This window comes from Ursus arctos, unplaced genomic scaffold (assembly GCF_023065955.2).
Source record: "Ursus arctos isolate Adak ecotype North America unplaced genomic scaffold, UrsArc2.0 scaffold_32, whole genome shotgun sequence".
Classification (NCBI taxonomy): domain Eukaryota; kingdom Metazoa; phylum Chordata; class Mammalia; order Carnivora; family Ursidae; genus Ursus; species Ursus arctos.
Window position 1 is genome coordinate 19,205,075 of NW_026623008.1, and position 20,458 is coordinate 19,225,532.

At 50.6% G+C, this 20,458-nt stretch overlaps 2 protein-coding genes and 2 non-coding genes across 6 annotated transcripts in view; all 4 read left to right on the forward strand.

The window, feature by feature from the left end:
- Positions 1–6,188, forward strand: part of DHDDS (dehydrodolichyl diphosphate synthase subunit) — a 29,890-nt gene extending 23,702 nt beyond the window's left edge. The window contains exon 9 of one of the 2 annotated variants that reach the window (XM_026516956.4): positions 3,878–6,188. In XM_026516956.4, coding sequence (XP_026372741.1) covers positions 3,878–4,117 — 240 coding nt within the window. In that variant the 3' untranslated portion in view covers positions 4,118–6,188. The remainder of the gene's footprint in view (positions 1–3,877) is intronic. The other variant, XM_026516957.4, reaches the window with a different exon arrangement.
- Positions 6,189–6,278: 90 nt separating this feature from the next.
- HMGN2 (high mobility group nucleosomal binding domain 2) lies at positions 6,279–11,214 on the forward strand. Of its 2 annotated transcripts, XM_026516960.4 has the most exons (6): positions 6,279–7,517; positions 8,522–8,566; positions 8,740–8,769; positions 9,122–9,172; positions 9,808–9,903; positions 10,366–11,214. In XM_026516960.4, exons 1-6 carry the CDS (start codon positions 7,503–7,505, stop codon positions 10,399–10,401), a joined length of 273 nt encoding a protein of 90 aa, XP_026372745.1. In that variant the 5' UTR covers positions 6,279–7,502; the 3' UTR covers positions 10,402–11,214. The 2 variants fall into 2 exon arrangements, with proteins under 2 accessions (XP_026372745.1, XP_057161191.1); XM_057305208.1 differs by lacking the exon at positions 8,740–8,769 and having other exon boundaries at positions 7,309–7,517.
- A 6,832-nt stretch (positions 11,215–18,046) lies between these two features.
- On the forward strand, positions 18,047–18,153 carry LOC113268630 (U6 spliceosomal RNA). Its single transcript, XR_003321167.1, has one exon. It is a non-coding gene; the product is annotated as a U6 spliceosomal RNA (small nuclear RNA).
- Positions 18,154–19,292: 1,139 nt separating this feature from the next.
- On the forward strand, positions 19,293–19,399 carry LOC113268647 (U6 spliceosomal RNA). Its single transcript, XR_003321182.2, has one exon. It is a non-coding gene; the product is annotated as a U6 spliceosomal RNA (small nuclear RNA).
- The last annotated feature ends 1,059 nt before the right edge of the window (positions 19,400–20,458 follow it).

Here is a 20,458-nt window from a genome sequence, read left to right on the forward strand (position 1 = left end):
TGATTGAGACATGGCGCTGCCTGCTGATCTGGGGGCGACCGGCAGGGACTGAGCCCTGCAGAGTATCTGTCGTGTTCCTCATCTGTAAAACGAGAGGAGTGGCGTCAGTAAGATGCCTGCCTGGGGGCGCCTGCGTGGCTCCGTAGATTCAGGGTCCGACTCTTGATTTCGGCCCAGACCTTGATCTCAGGGTTGTGAGATCAAGCCCCGCATTGGGCTCTGCGCTGGGCATGGAGCCTGCTTAAAAAGAAAGAAAGAAAGAAAAGGCCTGCCTCACAGGTTTGTGATAGGGTGCTGGCAGCTAATGCAGCGAAAGTGCTGGGGCGGGGCTGGGGCGGGGCTGGAGCGGGGCTGGAGCAGGGCTGGGGCGGGGCTGGAGCGGGGCTGGGGCGGGGCTGGGGCGGGGCTGGGGCGGGGCTGGGGCGGGGCTGGAGCGGGGCTGGAGCGGGGCTGGAGCGGGGCTCATCTTCAGAGAGTGGTGGCCAGCGTCGTCTCCCATGCGTGCCTCTGAGCTCTTCATCAGAGTTCTCCTGTCTCCAGAAAAGCCGTGGGCTCGGAGCACCCTTCTCATCCCGCCCCAGTACAGTCCCCTAGGCAGGGAGACCCAGGGGTGCTTCAGTACATGGTGTTTCTGGCAGGGGTGGCTGTCTCAGGCAGCCCTCAGAAATGCGTCCCCATGCTACTGACCCGGGCACGTCGACTGCGGCAAATGGGGACTTAGGGGAGGACTCGTCATTGGCTAATGAATGTTTTGTAACCAAATGCCTGCAGCCTCTCTCCAGGCCCAGACAGTGTAGCGGAGGCCTTGAGGATTTATGGACTGGAGGGGCTATTACATCTTGCTCCCTAATTCTGCTGAGGAGAGAACAAGAGCAGAGAGGCTTAATGCTCAGGAGAGGTTTAGATGAATAGGTCACAGCCCCATTTCTCAAAGCAAGCTCCATCTTGCACCAAGATGGCATAAGGTCTGTACAAAAAGTCTCTAAGGAAATTATTAATACCCCCACACCTGACTGGTCATTATACAGGGACAGTAGACAGTCAGGGAGAGAGAAATTGACTGTTAGGACTTCTTGAGCCTGGATGTTCTGAGGCTGAGTACCTGAGAAGACTTAGAACACGTCTGAAATATGGAGGTAGGTTCAGACCATGTGGAGGCGGGACAGACAGGCATTTATATGCACTGGTTCCCCCACGCCACCCCTACAAAGTGCAGCTTATCCAGAAACGCATTTCCCATAGATCTCTCAGGAAGCTACCTTAGTGGAGAAACCAGTGGTACTTCAGCCCACTGTGCCCTAGGCCATGTCCCTCCCCACCTCAGCCTCAGTGTCCTTGCCTGTACCATGGGGAGGCTGGGCAGATGGTCTTCGGAAGCTCCCCTGGCTCTGTCATCCTAACAGTAAATCTGATTCCTGTCAGTTCAGGGCCAGGCTCTCCCTTGACTGCAGCCTCCCGGCCCAGCACTCAGTCTGGGAATGCCATCAGAAGAAGCCTGAAGCTCCCAGAGTAACTTGAAGCAGCTCCATGTTTCCTCTCTCTGTGGCTGGGTACTCCCCTCCTTTCTGTCCTGCCAGAACTTACCACTTAGCTCCGGCTACAAGCGGTGGTGAGAGGAGAGCAGCTGGTGGTGAACAGCCAGCCACCAGCTTGGGCGTTCATTTTCTTACTTTCCTCAAGCCACGCATTGTGCGGAGGACTCACTCTGGCCTGGTCAAGCTCTTCAGTCAATTCCGTGTGTCTTTGCCATTATTCCCACTGCCTGATATTCTCCCCCCATGCACCCCACCTTTATCCAAATCCTCCCGTTGGTTAAAGCCCAGCTCAAATTCTGCCTGTCCACGAGGCATCACTGTTCTTGACCTTCATCAGCGACAGTGTCTCCCTTCTCTGAGCTCCATGACCTTCTCTCTTGCCTCTCTGATGACCCTTAGTACATTCTGCCTTGTGTTTTGTTTTGTTTTTTTTAAAGATTTTATTTATTTATTTGACAGAAAGCGAGAGAGGTAACACAAGCAGGGGGAGTGGGAGAGGGAGAAGCAGACTTCTGCTGAGCAGGGAGCCCAATGCAGGCCTCGATCCCAGGACCCTGAGATCATGACCTGAGCCGAAAGCAGACGCTTAACGACTGAGCCACCCAGGTGCCCCTCTGCCTTGTATTATGGGACTTTGTGTGTAGATCTGTGTCCTAATTGGCCCACAAGCACGTCGATTGTTGAGACCATATCCTGTACATCATACCCTACTTTGGTCCTGTACGCAAAACCCAGGGCTCCTCCTGACCAAGGCCAGGAAGAGGCCCTTCCAGCAAGATGGAAGGCCTTCACAGTGACTTCTCAAACCCTTCTAGTCTTCACAGCTCCATGTTTGAGGTCATCACCCTAGCAGAAGTGTGTCCTTGAATGCCTGGGTTCATACGGGAGCCTAGGGAGGAATTTTCCAGAATTTCCATTTGTCATCTTTACTCATGCAGTAAACCTTTATTGCTGAGAGACCCTAGCAAATCACTTCCCTACTCTGAACTTCCATGTCTGTCTCCAACAGATAAAAAGTAGCTCCACTGAGAGGGTCAGGTGCTTGTGCATGTGTAAGATACTCTTTAAAGGGGGAAGACCGAGCAATCCAGGTTTACAGGCCGAGTAGGACACCGACAGGTACACAAGTCCGTACTACAAAGTGGAATGGGGTAAGGGTCATCGGTGTAGAACGCCGAGTTCGTGGCGAAGTGTAGTTTCTTACACATGGAATGGGTTTGGCAGGAGGAGCTCTGGTGCGAAGGCTCCCTGGCCAGTCAGGATGGCAGGAGCAGAGCACGTCAGGGAGGCACAGCAAGGCCTTGGTCCGGCTCCAGAGGGATTTTCCCCTCGCCTCGAGCTTCCTCCTGCCTTCCTAGGGTCACCTGGTCAGTCAGTTGAGTATTTTACACGTACAGGGCGCCCAAGCGCCAGAGATGAAAAGCCACACGGTCTCTGCCATCTGGGAGTTTATGGTTTGTCTGAAGATAGACAAGTGAACGAGAAGCGCTGCCAGGGAGCTCGATCTCTTCCCTGGTGTCAGCTGGTTCCGGGAGCCCTGAGTGCTCGGGCAAGCCTTCACGTGCTTTATCTTCTAACAGAAAAAGTGGACTATGGACACTGACACCTATTCCACTCGGTAGAATGCAGTGAGTGGCTTAAGAGAGCCCAGCCTGTTTCTCACAATGTTCCTAGGAGGGTCATTTGCTGGAAGAGTCAGGCCGGTCTCCATACAGGAGGCAAGTCTGGAGCCACCCTCAGAAAAATAGCTGAGGGGGTTGGGAGGATGGCAGCCTTAGAGTGACCTGGGAAGCCGAAGGCGATGACCCAGTGGCCGTGCCCCAGGCAGGAATGGGACCTTCCTCGCAGCAGAGAATAGACAGTAACTTGTGAAATTGCTGTTTCTGTGTGAGAGCCTGCTAATATGCGAGAGAGGGTTTTGCATATATTATCGCTAATCCTTAAAACCACTCTTCAAGGTAGACACAACCCCCACTTTACAGATGAAGAAATGAGGTTAGGAGAGGATTTGCCCAAAGCCACAAAGCTAGTTGGTGGGGGAACCAGAAGTCAGACCCACGTTCGCCTGGTTCCCTTCCAAGTGTGAGCCTGAGAAGAATTTCAAGAAAGCCAGAGGTTCCCACCCAAAACAAACCAAGATGGACCCAGAATTGCCACTGCCGGGCCTCTTGCCTCCCGGGCGCCATCCCTGCACACCTCCTCCCAAGCTCTTCCCACTGGGTACAAGCTCCCCATTGTTCCACTTCACTTGGCCCGCCTGGGGCCCCACCCCTGCCTCCTCCATCCCAGTTCCGCTCACACCTAAAAATGATCTCCCCACCCCAATCCCCACTTTTCTCTAGCAGAAGGCCCGAGACATGTATGCAGAGGAGCGGAAGAGGCAGCAGCTGGAGAGGGACCAGGCTGCAGTGACAGAGCAGCTGCTGCGAGAGGGGCTCCAGGCCAGTGGGGACGCCCAGCTCCGACGGACGCGCTTGCACAAACTCTCAGCCAGACGGGAAGAGCGGGTCCAAGGCTTCCTGCAGGCCTTGGAACTCAAGCGGGCTGACTGGCTGGCCCGTCTGGGCACCGCATCGGCCTGAGCGAGGCTGGCCTCCTGCCACTTTGCCCTGCCCTCTGCCTCCAGGGCCCCACTCCCCTTTCTTTTCTTGGTGAAAGGCACCTCCCTCCTAATGATGAATTGTGTTTCCTTTGCTCGGCAAGGGAGCCCCAGAGGCCAGGTCTGCGGGCCCGAGATGCACCTTTTGGACTGCTTGGGACAGTGGCCGCCGGGGAGGGTTGAGGTGAGAGTCTTGCACAGGTACACTAAAGCCAGCCAGCTCTGGTCACCAGTAGGTCTGGAGAGCAGGGAGCCCCAGGTCTTTGCTGCCTGTTCCTTCCGCCTCTGCCACCTCTACCCCCTCTACGTGTGCTCCTAGATGCACTTTATTTTTTCACCAGCACATCCTTCAACAGAATTTCAGGGCAGAGGCCTCTCCGAAACCCTAGCCCTTTACCCATCCATCTTCACCTTCTACCCGACTTTCACAAAAGATCTGGCTCCACCTTGGATCTGCTGGGAAATAGCTAATAGGCAGCCAGCGCTATTTGGGCAAGGAAGGGGCGGGAGAGACAGAAAGAAAATTTGCCCATCTGCTGCTCCTCCCCCTGGGCTCTCCACCTGGGATTTGCTATTGAAGCTCTACCCCCTCCCACCACAGTGCTGATTGCTCACTGAAAGGCTCAGCGCCCCCAATGGCGCTCGGAAGCCAGGCGGGTGATTACAATCCAATTACCTATTGTCGACTCAGCCCACACAAGCTTTTCTCCTCCTCCTGCAGGGCATGGGGCCAGGCTCCACGCCCCTGTGAGACCGGCCCCCTCCATGACTACAGGGTAACAGAAGGGCCTGTAGGCCCTGGTGAATCGAATCACCACAGGCCTCCTTCCCTGGAATGCGTCACAGGACCCAGAGCACAGAAACAAGCACTTCTCCCAAATGACTGCTGTCCTCACCATCTCAGACTCTGCTTCCTACCGCCTCAGTCTTTGAGGTGTCTCTGTTCTTGACCTGGCCCCCTAAGTAGCCCCTGCGACGATTTATTCTCAGCGTGGCGGAGTCTCAGCTTGGTAGGGCCGACGCTGCCCAGCAGGGAGAGGAGGGCCGAGTCAAGGGCCGTGTCCTTTCCCTTACCTCTCCCTGCCAGGCCTTGCTGCAGAGCTGCTGAGAGGATTAGTGCCTTTGAAGAGCTGTCTGCCTGAGCAGCTCTGCTTCAGGTGCCCGGAGCAGCAAGCACCAGCCTTCGCCACCAGCCAGACACCACTCTGTTCAGTCTTCCCATTTCACTTTCTACGAACTGTTTCCCCAGCACCTCCCTCTAGGGGAGAGGTGGGGTCTTGCAAGCAGTGCTCCTAGCGTAGGCTTTAAACCCCTAACTTCCCTATATTCCAGTCTCTTCTTCCCCTTCCTGTGTCAGGATACCTGGCACAAGAGACCCCTTGGCCATCATCCCTGCTCCCAGAATCAGGCAGAAATGCCAGACACTGCGATTGAGAAGCCAATCAATGCACCCTTTGGCAAGCCCCCCCCACACACCTGGCATTCCCCACAACCAATCCCTGGCACAGGGTTCCCAGAGAGCAGGTGCTGTACATTTCCAGCTTTACAATGGGGCTGTTGACAGCCTTAATTAGGGAGGCATGAATTATGCGGCTATAATGCAGAGCCCTACAATTAAGGCGGGAATGAGGGGCTGGAGGCAACAAACGGAATCTGCCCAGTGAGCATGGCTGTTGAGTCCTGTCTCAGTTCTGTGTCTGACTTTCCCTAATATGACTGGGGTACAGCAGAGATGATTAATGGAGCTGGTGTGTCTCTCTGGCTTTAGGTTCTGTGTACTGGGGAAGGGACACAGCGGGATGGGGAGGGGCTGAGGGACCACTACTGCCAAGGTGCAGGAGCTGCAAGTAGTTGACAGGGACTCGTTGTGATTGCCTTCTCCCGGCAGGATTTGTACAACCCTTGTACAACCGCGCTCAACCCTTGCCTCGGGAAAGTAGGTGGGACCTATTTAAATGTCCTCTCACCTGAGAGCTAGTCCCGCACTTGAGGATATTTCTTGTGTTCTTGTGTTCTGGGTTTCAAATAGAATTTTAAAATTCTTAGATGTAAAACTTGTCTACAAACAGTACAGCAGAACAACACCTGGTTTTGCGGCTGCAGTTGTCTGCCCTCCCTCAGGTGCATTTGGCCACCTCCAGGATCCCCAGCTTTGGGGGCGTGTGGGGTGGGGGAAGCCAGTGGAGGAGTCCTTTTGCCATCGCAACACCTGTTCCTCTACTTGTTTCCTAATCCCCGGTCGCTTTCCTCCACCCTCCTTGCCCTCCCGCAAGTGAGAGGAAGCCAGCCTGCCAGTGTGGAAGGAGGGATTTCGCCAGCTGCGTTTGCAGCGCCCAGGCTTGGTGGCCGCGTCGGGTGGGGGCAGCTGAGCTTGATGTCTCCAGAGCGGGTGGAGCGTAGGGGGAGGGGAGCGCTAGTAGGCCTAGGCGGCTGCTCTCCATCATTCTGTGGCGGGGTTCCGAGGTCTGGGAATACAGGGACCTAAGGGAGCCACTCGACAGGCTTTGGGGTGGGGGGGCTTCGTTGGCATTTGGGGAGGCGGCTGAGAAACGGGTGCTGAAAGGACAGCTCCTACCTGCCCCACTGCACCCGAAAGGGACCTCTGCGTGTAGTCTCCCCCCTCGAACCCCCACCCCACCTCGAGCGGACCGCCTTCCAGGTGAGGAGCACGAAAGGATTCCTCGGAGTGGCAGCTTGGAGGGATGCACGTCCGGCTGCGCCAAGCTGGCTTCCCCACTCTTTCCCCACTTCAGCGTCAGCCTTGGCCTGGGAATTGCAGCCTGTGCCTCCAAGCCGCGCGCTTCCTCCCGCCTCCGGCGGAGAAGGGCGGTGCGGCCAGGCCTCGCAAACCCTTCTTCTGGGGCCCCCAGCGGGAACAGGAAGGAAAGCGGCCGAGATGCGCCCTAAGTGTCGCATGGCTTGGAGAAGTGGGTAGCTGGGTTGCATAAGGTGGAAGGAACTTGGTAGTTTGCAAAAGCCAGCTCTTGGCGGGAGCCGAAACGCAGAGCCCGCCGACTCGCACCCCTCCTCGTTTATTGCCATCGACGCGCGCCTCCCCCACTGCGCCCCCACCCCCTAGGCGCGCCGCCGTCTCGCGCGCCCTCCCCCCGTACCCCCCTCCTCACTCCCTCCAGAGGAGGTGAGTTTAAACCCCGCCCACGTGACCCCAGCTGGGCCAATGAGCGGCGGCGGGAGGTGAAATCCGGTTCTAACCGGTCCGGGGCTCCCAGCGCTATAAAAACTTTATAAACCCCCCGGAGCCCGAGCAGTGTGAAGAAGAAGAGGCGAGAACGACCCCCGGACCGGCCGAAGCCCGCGCGCCGCTGCATCCCCGCGTCCAGCGCTTACGTCCCGCCGCCGTCGCCACCATGCCCAAGAGAAAGGTACGTGGCGCGAGGGCCCCAGGCGCTGGGCCGCCACTGCCGCCGCCACTACCGAGGCTGCCGCCGCTGCCGCTTCTCCAGCTTTGGGGCGCGAGAATCGGCGCCGGGCCGGAGCAGGCCCAGACGCCCTGCACAGGGGCTCGAGACGGTGTCAGGCTGCCCCGGGCTAACCCTGCGCGGCTTGGCTGCCCGCGGGCGCCAGAGGCCATATTGGAGGAGCGGCGGCCGCGGCGGGAGGAGCCATGTTGGCGGCTGTTTATCCCGCTCCCCTCGGGTTCGACGTGCCCGCCCCGCGCCCCCTCCCCCATCGCCATGCCCCCTCCCCTCCCCGCGGGCGGGCAATTCAAACCCGAAAGGGCGGGAAGGCGGCGCTCGGGCTTGGCGGGCGGGGGAGCGCGCTGCCGCCAAAAAACCGCCGCCGTGAGGGGGCGGGGCCCGTGTCCCTTGGGGCGGGGCTTCTCTGTGTGGCCCCGCCTCCGCCCACGGCCCCGGCGCACGAGACTCGCGCCGGTGCGCGCCGCAGCCGCCCACGAGTTCCCCCGGCTGCGCGCGCCTCCAGCCTCCCGCCCTCGACGGCTGCCATGGTAACGGCGCCCGGGCCCCGCCTCCGGAGGGGTTTGTTTGCACCATCTGCAGCTGTTGCTTCTGCCTGGCGCGGCCGCGCAGACTGCGCTCCTCCGCGCTCCTCGCTCCAGTTTAGCGCGCGCTGCACGGGGCGGCTCGGCGGAGGCTCCGGCCGGGTGGGACTCAGACACCCGCCTTCCCTGCGCGCTTTGGGCCACTTCGGGCGCGACGCTTGCACACAGGAGCAGTCAGATTTCTGAGCGCTTCGGGCATCTTCACAGGAGCTGGGGATGCTAAAACCGGAAGATTTGTATGTCCTGGAAAAGTTGTGTGCAAGACTTTCCCCTTCAGTTTTTTTCCTTGGGACTATTACGCCTAGTGTGAGTCCTAAGAATTGCCTTAGAAGCTACAACTTTCTTAGTTTTGTTTGTCTTTTATAGGCTGAAGGGGATGCTAAAGGAGATAAAGCCAAGGTGAAGGATGAGGTGAGTCTTGAAAAGCTTTGGGACTCCTTTGCTGGTAACTAACCACACCTCTAGTCCTGAATTTCCCTAAGCTCTCTGCACTTCCTGTAGTCTAGACCAAACTGATAACAGAATTTTTTTTATCTTTTGATTTTCCTTAACTGTCCTATTTCTAATCTTTTTTCTTTTAATAGCCACAGAGAAGATCTGCAAGGTTATCTGCTGTAAGTGTCTGCTATTAAATTATGTTTATCCCTGAAATAAAAAAGCATTAAAAGTTTCCTTTGCTTCCCGTGGGTTATGTTTAGTGGCTGCTTTTGAATGATCTACTCTCTTGGGGGCTCTCCCGTTTGATACTTGCTGGTTCTGAAATTCTGGTGGCCTTAGCCAAAGTGGGACACCTAGGTGTGTTAGGTAAATGGGTTCCTGGAGATAGGAAACTCCCAGTGGAAAGCCAACCCCAGAAGCTTTACAAAATAGGAGAAACTTCTGTGTCAGTGGTACTGTGGTTTGGTGGTGGGTTGTTTCTTTGGACCATCATACTAATGTTCTCTTTCTCTCTCCCTGAAATAAAAGAAACCTGCTCCTCCAAAGCCAGAGCCCAAGCCTAAAAAGGCCCCTGCAAAGGTGAGCGGAACTGGGTGCTTCTAGGAGTTGCATAAGGCTGTGCGGTTTCCCGCATTGTTGACAGTTCTGCTGTATAACAATTCCATCCATTGACACAGACTTGGTATGAGAAAGTTTTTTGGACTGGGCCTTAAAATTATGTTGGAATCAGCCATTTTCACAGGATGAGGACTGTCTTTCAGTCTCTTTAATTCAGCACCAGGGTGACCCCTTGTTTAGAATGGATATTCTAAATTGTTTTGATAGCTTGCCGTATTTATCCCTGACATTTGTAGTACTGGTTTTCTAATCAAGAAGTCTGTTGTCAGGCTAAAAATACTTGAACAACAAAGTTCAGTGGGCAGGCTGGGGGGAGAGTCATCAGTTTACAGGAGATCGTCCATTGAAAACCCAAGTATTCAAAGCGCTGTATTCTTCTATTATTTACACTCAAGTAAAAACTTGTATACTAAAGACCGCAGCAAATGATAATTTGGCCTTGTTTTGAGCCATTTTTATCCAACGGGGGGAGGGTTAATAGTTTGTGTGTTACCTTTGATAAACAATCCTGTGTCATACAGAACTTCACAGACCATACCCTGCTAATGTGAAATTAGAAGAAACCGCTCTTTTATTTCCTCCCTTCCCCTTTTTAGAAGGGAGAGAAGGTACCCAAAGGGAAAAAGGGGAAAGCTGATGCTGGCAAGGATGGGAATAACCCTGCAGAAAACGGAGACGCCAAAACAGACCAGGTACAACTGCTGTTTCACTTTTTGTTAAGTAGGCTCTGAGTCCGTTCCTGACCCCAAAAGCTTTTATTACCTTTCTCCTGCATCTGTATCCCTCCAAGCCTGCTTTTCAGTCCAGAGTTTGCTTATGGTTTTTCCGTTAGCTTAAATTCTGGATTCTTAAAGTCTCTGCCGTCCAGTAAAGGGCACTGTAGTGTGAGCTCCATGTCCCAAGCTCAGGTTACGACATAGAGTTTTCAAGCTGGGGATAAACTCCCTCTTCTAAGGCCAGTGTACCCCCTTCCCCGATTGTACAGTGAGGTCCAGAGGGAAAGTTACCAAGTTATCCTCAAAAGAAGGACTGGGTCTTGAAGGATCTAAAATCTGAACTTGGATGTGGGAGCACAGTAATGCTAGCGATGGGATGTGAATGAAAATAGTTTCAAATCTATAGGTGGTAACATTGTGTTAATCTTTTTCTTCCAGGCACAGAAAGCTGAAGGTGCTGGAGATGCCAAGTGAAGTGTGTGCATTTTTGATAACTGTGTACTTCTGGTGACTGTACAGTTTGAAATACTATTTTTTATCAAGTTTTATAAAAATGCAGAATTTTGTTTTACTTTTTTTTTTAAGCTATGTTGTTAGCACACAGAACACTTCATTGTTGTTTTGGGGGAAGGGCATATGTCACTAATAGAATATCTCCGAAGCTAGATTGATACAAGGGGGAAAACACCTTTCCCTTCTAGTTCCGAGAAACTTCCTCTTGGCTCCCAGGAGGAGGGATTCCTTGATGTGGACACGCGAGCCGCCTTGGCACAAACACCTTGGTGGTGTGAAAAAACTAAAAGTCACTTTTTATGTCCTCTTCTCCCTCTGCCTTCCACATAGACTTGACTCCCTTAAACCCAGAGACCTGTTGGAACCTGACCCCCAAGACATGGTTCCCAGTATGTCAGGCAATCTGGACTTTACAGTGTCACCCCTGAGATGACGTCCCTCAAAAGAGTTCCTTTTTTAGCTCGTGGATCTTCAGATTGATAATTCTGCCATTTTCATTTCACTTCCTGAAAGTCAGGGTCGGCTTGTGAAAAGTTGTTAAACAACACGCTAAATGTGAACTGTCAACCCTCACTCTAAACTGTCCCTGTTGAGAGCATCACATGAAGACTTCATTGGGTTTATAGTGGCTTTCTGATGTTGGTAGTCCATTGAAGAAGGGAGTTTGAAAGTTGTTGTATACTGTTAATGATCGTCTGCCCATGTCCTGCCTGAAATACCATGATTGTTTATGAAAAGTATCTTTAATAAAGCTGGATACAGTTTGGCTTGGAATGCTGCCTCTGATCTTTTCCCAGGAGTGGGGGAGCCTGGTTTCTCCAGGTCTCTTGGGACAGGATGCATTCTGGTGTGAGGTGTAGAGGTTTCAGGGACAGCCGTTCTGGTCTCGAGTCCGTCTGTAGAACACAGTGCTAGGTGCCGTCAGGAAAGATCCCTGGAGTGGACTGGTGGTGAGAGGCTGGGAGCAGAGGAGTGATTTCTGTACTTGGTTACGCAGCATTTAAAGGCAGAGTTTTGGTAGGTCTGAGGTTTTGGCCTGGTAGCGGACAGCAGAAGAGCCTTTCCATTTCATTCACATTTAAAATCTCTATAAAACTAGAAAATTAGGTCTAACTCTAGTCCTTGTGTCAGGAAAAAGTGCTTCGGTGTCTATACAATTGGCCATAAGACGTGTAAGACTGATGGGCGCTCTGTTCTTAAGCAGACCTGCAAGTCTTGTGAATTGAAGAAATTCTTGTCCTTGCTGGTGAACTGCTCAGGCTCCAAAACCAGAGCTGGAACTGGGACGTTCTGATTGCTTCAGTCTAGAGACCCTGCAGTGAAGCCCCTTTCCTCCAGAGGAAGGAGCAAGAAGTTAGCTCTTAGGCAACAGAACTTGTAATAAATTGATGCTTGCGATTTGAATGTGCTTTCACAGGCCCCCTCTATCGCTGGGGAGGAATAAAGTAAATTGGAGATTAAAAAGAAATACCTTCTCTTGCTCTGTTTGTCCCCTTAGAAAGGTAGAGCTGTCCGATTAAGCACTTTCTTGATCATTTTTTGGTGTGGTCCCTCCAGTCTTTGGTCTTGGGACAGTTGTGTAAGGCAAGTGTTAACATCCTTTTTATGGGTGAGGAAATGAGCTCAGATGAAGAAACTTGTTCGGGGCTCTGTATACATAGAGTGAGTAGCAGAGTCAGGGTTCAGACTCCCAGCTTTATTCAGAAATAACTTGCGACTTCTCTTTGGGGGCATCTTATGGATAATTTGCCCACTTAGGCAGCTCGCAGCCACTTGCTTTCTCTATAGCTGAAATTGTTCGAGGTTGTACACTTAATTTTTATTCAGAGGGAGGTGTCCTCTTGAGAGTGGGACGTTACAGCTGTTAGGGAGATGGTAGCTTGGTATTTGAGCAGAAGTTGCGGAATTTGAGAAAGCCACAGCTGGGGTAACTTTAATCAATGTTTGTAGGACTTTGGATTCAGTCAAATATGCTGAGCTATGGACCGTGCTAGGAGCGTAGCCAAATGCTCTTAATTTTTGTGTCAGAAAATTAGGTGTTTACCCCCATTTTACAGTTAAAACATGTGACGTGACCAGCTGAAGTTAAACCCAGTAGTAACCTTCTATTCCTGTTACTTAGGGATTAGGGTGAGTAGGGTGAGCCTGAACTTTGTTTTTCCTTCATGGGAAATATTTGCTGATTGCACCAGCCATGGGCCATGAGACTACCTGGGCTTACAGACCAAGAAACTAACCTTGAAAAAACATGGTAAGGCTATTTAAGCCAGCCGTAGTCACGCTCCGGGTCAGCCCTGACCCAAACTAAGTCTGATGATAAAACGGACTCCCTTCCCTTGGCCCTGTCTCCAAGCCCATTTTATCCCATCTCTGGGGGACAGTCACCATAACCTGTATTAGAATGGATGCTTTGGGCTCTAAGTAAAATAAAATAAAATGGCTTAAGCAGGAGGAAGATTGATCTCCCTAAGAGAAGTCCTGAGGTAGGGTGGTTCTAAGTACCCAGCTGGTTCTTTCCAGCTTTTCTGCCCTGTTGGCGTCGGCATGTTGTCCAGCCATCCCACCTCCCAAGTCAGCTGCTCCAGGCCTCAGATCCACACTCGTGTCCAGGGGCAGACGACCTGGTTCTCCTGAAGATAATTGCCCAGAAGCCTTTCAGCAACCCGAGTTTCTTTGGGCAGAACAGGACCACCTGCTTGCTCCTAAACCAATCATGGCCAGAGGGATGAAACCACAGATTCTGTTTAGGATTCGCCAGAGTTGCTGGAATTCAATAGGGGGGAGAGAGATGACAGAAGAGGACAGGTGCCATGAGTGGCCAGCCGCTGCCCGGCTCGGGGCCCGTGGTGTCTCCAGGCCTCCCCGGGCCTGGTTTCACTGCAGCAAACGTTTGCTGAGCACGAGCCCAAAGTTGAACTAGAATTTGCATTAAAAATTCACCATTTTAAAGCATGCAACTCAGTGGTTCTTAGAATATTCACGAGGTTGTGCAGCAGCACTATTTAATGGCAGAATGTTCCATCACTCAAAAAAGAAACCCCGTACTTAGCAGTCACTCCCCGTTCCCTCTGCTGGCCTAGGCAACTGCGGATCTTTCTCCCTAGATTGGCCTATTCTGGACATTTCTTCTAGGTGGAATCCTAGAACGTGTATTGACTGGCTGCGTAGCACGAGCTTCCTGAGGTTGTGTTCCTGTGTTCCAGCATGTGCTCGATTCCTTTTGTCAAACACTCCTTTCACAGATAACCTTTTCCACTTTTTGAAAGTTCACATTATGCCACTTTGCTTTTACAGAAGACCTAAAAAAAAAAAAAAATGCAAAATGCAAAAAAGAAAAGAGCAGCATTGAAAAGAGCAGCCTTGAGGGAGTCCTGCGCCCTTCTCCAGGCAGCGCTCCCCCGACCCCCCTGAGCCGCAAGAGTGGCCCTGCCAGGCTCCCTCCCCACAAGCTGCGCTCCAAACCACCACATCACCTTTGAACTGTGTGAGCCTCTGCTTTATCTCTATTTTGTGTATCCGTTAGCAAGCGTGTCCTAAGGTCTCAGATAAGCCTAAGAGATGTCATTTTGGGGGGTCTGGGAAAGCTCACAAGTGTCTTCATCTAAATGAATGGGGATTGCTTCCCCCTGTGCCCGATAGTGGGGAACACCTGTACCAGAAGGTGTTCGTTCACCGATCCGATCTGATCGGCACTGGGGCTGTCTGCACTTCAGGGCTCCTTGAGTCCTCTACTGCGCGCGTTCCTGCGTGGACAGGTGTTTTCAGCTCCTCCCGCCTCTGCCTTGGAGTGGGATTGCCGGGTCCCGAATCTCACTCGGGGAGCTGCCAGGCTGATTCTGCACCGCGGCTGCTGTCCGCTCCCCCCATCCGTGCGAGAGGGTTCCCGGTTCTCCATGGCCGTCAGCACACGTTTTCCCGTCTCGTTTTATTGCGGGCGTCCGGGTGGGTGTGAAGTATTTCAGCGTGACACGGATTCGTATTTTCCTCATCCTGAGACGCTGACCACCTTTCCACGCTTGTTGAGCATCTGTGTGTCTTTTTTTTTTTTTTTGAAGTATTCAAATCCTTGTCCGTTTCTTTGGCACGTCAGCTCTACGGCCCACCCGGGGCTCCAACTCATGACCCCAAGACCAAGAGGCACGCACTCTACTGACTGAGCCAGCCAGGTGCCCCTTTTGCTCATGTTTTAATTGGGTTATTTATCTTTTTATTGTTAAGGTACAGGGGTTGTTGATATATTCTGATACTAGATTCCTACCGAATTTATGATTTGCAGGTGTCTTCTCCCATTCTCTGGGTTTTCTTCACTCACTCGATAGTGTCATTTGTCACACAACGGTTTTTAGTTCTGGCGAAGTACAGTTTACTTAATTTTTTATTGCTTGTGCCTCGGTGTCCTGTCGAAATCTGCTGCCCAGTCCAGGGTCATTAAGGTTTCTACTTGTGTCGTCGTCTTTTTTTTTTTTTTTTAAAGAATTTATTTATTTATTTGACAGATAGAGACAGCCAGCGAGAGAGGGAACACAAGCAGGGGGAGTGGGAGAGGAAGAAGCAGGCTCCCAGTGGAGGAGCCTGATGTGGGACTCGATCCCATAACGCCGGGATCACGCCCTGAGCCGAAGGCAGACGCTTAACCGCTGTGCCACCCAGGCGCCCCTCTACTTGTGTCTTCTAAGAGTTTTAAATAATATTAACTCTTAATGGAGGTTTTCGAACATTTTGAGTTAATTTTTGTATACAGTGTGAGGTAAGACTCAAGCATTCCCCTCTTTTAAAAACTGTTCTAGACCTCTCCGGGACCCTCCAGTTCCTAAGGTACTATTTGTCTAGTTGACCACTTCTCAAACCTCTTCTCTCCAGTTCCTCCCTGTGACATCATCCGGTGACTCACATTTTCATTCCTCGCCCACATCTCTGAGTTCAGTATTTCCACCCAACCTCCTGTGCAGTCCCCCCCAGATGTACCACAGGCACCCCAAATCAACATGACCAGAGTGGAACTCCTCTTGTTCTTCACAAGCCCACCTCCCCTACTTTTCCTGAACCTGGTAAAACACCACCACCCATTCCATTCCTCAAGCAAGAAACCTGAAAGATACCCTAGACACCTCCATCCTTCCCCCATCATCACACACTTCCAAGGAGAGCCTAAATCATGGTGCCTCGACTTTAGAAATTCTTATTTTTTTTTTTGTCATGGAAAATTTCAAATAAGGGTGCCTGGGTGGCTCAGTCAGTTAAGCGTCCGACTCTTGGTTTCGGCTCAGGTCCTGATCTCAGGGTCATGAGATCAAGCCCCCCAGCAGGCTCCTCACTCAGTGGGGAGTTTGCTTCTCTCCCTCTGCCCCCCCCCCAATGCATGCAGTCTCTCTAAAGTAAATAAATCTCTCTCTCTAAAAGATCTTATTTGACAGAGAGAGACAGCGAGAGAGAGAGAGAACACAAGCAGGGAAAGCGGAAGAGGGAGAAGCAGGCTCCCCGCCGAGCAGGGAATGCCACATGCGGCTCCCTGAGATCATGACCTGAGCCAAAAGCAGACGCTCAACATCTGAGCCACCCGGGTGTCCATAAAATAAATAAATCTCTTTAAAAAAAAAAACAAAACCTCAAATATGTGCAAAAGTAGACTAAGACTGTAAAACCCCATGTACCTATCACACAGTTTCAAAAATTATCAACTTGTAGATAATTTCGCTTAATTTATACCACTGGCTCCTCCCCCTTACCATAACCTGACACACCATTTCATCCATAAATATATATTTTTAAAGGACAGGGACTTCATAGAAAACATAATACCATTAGCATACCAAAATATTCCTTAATGTTATGAAATACTCAAATTTCTAATTGTCTTTTTGCTTTTTTTCTTCAGTAATTTATTTGTTTAAATGAGAATCTATGTATTGCGAATGGCTGGCATATTTCTTATCTATGGCTGGCATATTTCTTATCTCTTGGTGGCTCTAAGTTCCCTCCATCTCCTTCTCGGTCTGGATTCTGCTCTTCTGTCTCCATGGTGTCCTTTCACAGGTTTCTTTATCCTTTGTATTTCCTACTAAATGGGAATAGATCTGGAGGTGTGACTGGATTCAGGTTTTGTGGTAAGAAAACCACACAGTGGCGTGTGCTTTCATCGGGAGACGCATCACACTTGGTTGTATGTATTGTGGCCATTGGAGCTCAGAGCCTAGATTCATTAATTCATCAAGGGTTGCAAAACGAGGATACTCTAATTCTACCATCCTTTCTTCACATAATGCCTGAAATACCAATGTGAAGAGAAGCTTTGACTCACCTGCTCTTCGGTTAGCTAGAATTAAGAGTTCATAGCGGAGGGGCGCCTGGGTGGCTCAGTCGTTGGGCGTCTGCCTTCAGCTCAGGGCGTGATCCCGGAGTTCTGGGATCGAGCCCCACATCGGGCTCCTCCGCTAGGAGCCTGCTTCTTCCTCTCCCACTCCCCCTGCTTGTGTTCCCTGCCTCGCTGGCTGTCTCTATCTCTGTCAAATAAATAAATAAAATCTTAAAAAAAAAAAAAAAAGAGTTCATACCAGAAAAAGAGGACAAATGCCCAAGTCTGTGGCCAGTTTTCAAACTAATGAGCTGGGTTTACTAGCATCCTCCAAACGAGACCAGTGGGTTGTGTTTTAGTGTTGCTAGTATCATGTTCACTAAATTAAACATTTTATATGCTTCAGTTCATTTTAGTTATTAAACTTAAGGATGCTCAAATTGTCCTTTTTGTCCAGTGGGGGGAGGGGGTCTTCAAGTGGCCGCTGAGTCTTTTTGATAACAGCCCTTTTGATAGCATTTGGTAACGTCCTTGCTATCTAGTATGATAGGATATTCCAGACTTATATTGTACATTTTCTGCTCCAGACCTGTGGTCACCTGTTTCTAGGGAAAAACCAAAATCCTGGTTCCTTTTAGTGGTGAATGGCATTACAAGACGGAAACCTAGGCTCTAGAATGTCTCCTGCTGCTGTGTTGGTTATTGTTCATGGCCTCTGGTAGACAAAGCTAGGACACGTTTTCTTTTTAAGATAAAACACATTCATATTTTCTATTCAAGTGCAAGACTTAATAGATTTTTCTTAACTCTTGTATCTTACAAGTGTATATTTTTTCTCAACATTGAGAATCCCGGTTCTCAGCTGTACCCTGAATTATGAAATAGATGATCAGTTACTCAGTTGTTTTATTGCATATCACGCAACCGGTATCAGAAGAACAAAAGGGAGTTTAAGGTTTCGTTTGTAGTTCTTCGTTTTGGGCTATTTCCTGTGATGCAGATAACAGTCCGTTCAGTGTTTTAAATTTACTATATAGCTCCTCTCTGTGTGGCTTGCTACTCACTGGATACACATTTACATTAACCTGTTTTATATATTTTTCCATTTTTAAAAAAGACTTTATTTATTTGACTGAGGGAGGGAACACAAGCAGGGGGAACAGCAGTGGGAGAGGGAGAAGCAAGCTCCCCGCTGAGCAGGGAGCCCGATGCGGGGCTCCATCCCAGGACCCTGGAATTATGACCTGAGCAGAAGATGCTTAGCCATCTGAGCCACCCAGGCGCCCCTGTTTTTCCATTTTTTAAGAATTCCTTGGGCTCCCTTCGGCAGCACATAGACTAGAATTGGAACAATCCAGAGCAGATTAGCATGGGCCCTGCGCAAGGATGCCACGCAAATGCCTAAGGCGCTGCGTGCTTTGCACGGCTCCCCAGCGCCTCGCCACGCTCTGCGGGTTTAGCGGAGGAAATGATGAGTCAAGGCACAATGTATGGTACTGAATAATGAAATGATATGTCACTATAAAAATATTCCTGTAAAGCAATCTAGGACATGTGAACAAAGCGGAGTTACACCTGGAAGTTTATGTGCAAATACAGGCTTTCTACAGATCTCCGACGTGAGAAAATGTCAACTTGCATTTCCTTATAGAATTTTAAAAAAGAATTTCTCTTAGTTTAATACATAAAATATTTACATCGTTCCAAGTCTAATCTACAAGATAAGAGCTCTTCAAAGTTTAATTTCTGTTCCTACGTCCTCTACCTTATTCCCTCCCTTCCCATTTAGTGACCTTTCTTATTTGATTTAATCATTCCAATCTTCTTTTTTTAAATTTAAACAGATGGGGGCGCCTGGGTGGCACAGTGGTTAAGCGTCTGCCTTCGGCTCAGGGCGTGATCCCGGCGGTCTGGGATCGAGCCCCACATCAGGCTCTTCCGCTATGAGCCTGCTTCTTCCTCTCCCACTCCCCCTGCTTGTGTTCCCTCTCTCGCTGGCTGTCTCTCTGTCAAATAAATAAATAAAATCTTTTAAAAAAATAAATTTAAACAGATGAATATGTTATAGTTCCCCTTTCTTATAAAAAGAGCATACGAGGGGCACCTGGGTGGCACAGTCAGTTGGGCGTCCAGCTCTTGGTTTCCACTCAGGTTGTGATTTCAGGGTCGTGGCATCCAGCCCCACATCAGGCTCACGCATGGAGTCCGCTTAAGACTCTCCCCCTGCTCCTCCCCTCCTCCCCCACCTCCACCCCACACTCGCTCAACCTCTCTCTCAAATGAATCTTTAAAAAAAGAAAGAAAGCAAGCAAGTATACTATACATTTATCCACATGCTTATTTACTTAACAGTATATCCTGGGGGCGCCTGGGTGGCTCAGTCAGTTAAGCATCTGACTCTTGGTTTTGGCTCAGGTCATGGTCTCGGGTGTGTGAGATCGAGCCCCACAACTGGCTCCACACTCATTGCAGAGTCTGCTTGAGATTCTCTTCCTTCCCCCCCCCCCCCAGTTTGCACATGCTCTCTCTTTCTCTCAAATAAGTAAAATCGTTTTAAAAAGTGCTCACTTCGGCAGCACATATACTAAAACTGGAACAATACAGAGAAGATTAGCACGGCCTCTGCGCAAGGATGACACGCAAATTCATGAAACGTTCCATATTTTTTCATATGGTTTTGTTCATATGTGGAACATAAGGAATAGCTTGGAGGATATTAGGGGAAGGAAGGGAAAACTGATGGGAGGGAAATCAGAGGCAGAGCCGAACCATGAGAGACTCTGGACTCTGGGAAACCACCGGAGGGTTTCGGGGAGGGGGGGGAATGGGGTAGCCCGGTGACGGGTATTCAGGAGGGCACGTGTTGCAATGAGCACTGGGTGTTATACACAAATAATGAATCATGGAACACTACATCAAAAACTAATGATGTGCTGTATGGTGACCAACATAACATAATTGAAATAAAAAGCCCAGTATATTCCAGAGATCCATTGCAGAGTTTCCTCAATTCTTTTACAGCAGCACAAAATGATAAATACGTTTGGCCTCGATCCATCGTCCTGTTTTATATTTACACGTGTCCCAAGTCTCTTATATATAGTTCTTCTGTTGTCTATTTTTCTCTCTTTTCATTTTTCTTTTCTTTTTCTTTTTATTTTTTTAATTTATTTGAGAGAGAGAGAGAGGGAGAACACAAGCAGGGGGAGGGGTAGAGAGAGAGGGAGAAGCAGGCTCCCCACTAGCAGGGAGCCCAACGCGGGGCTCGATCCCAGGACTCTGGGATCATGACCTAAGACGAAGGCAGACGCCTAACCGACTGAGCCACCCAGGTGCCCCTAATTTTTTTTTTTTTATTCACTCGAGAGAGAACAAGAGTACAAGCAGGGGAGAGGGTGGGAGGAGAGGGAGAAGCAGACTCCCTGCTGAGCAGGGAGCCAGACGCAGGGCTCCATCCCAGGACCCCAAGATCATGACCTGAGCCAAAGGCAGATGCTTAACCAACTGAGCCACCCAGGCACCCCCTGTTTTCATTTTTTAAAAAATATCATGTATTCATTTGACAGAGAACACAGCAGGGGAGCAGCCGGCAGAGGGAGCACATCCCCTACTGTGGAGGGGACACCCTCTCTTCTCTAAGTCCAAGCCTTTCACTTGTGATCTGGACCCATCCGTCTTAGCTGAGACAAAATCCGTGCAGCTGTCCCCTCTCTCTCGCATTACCCA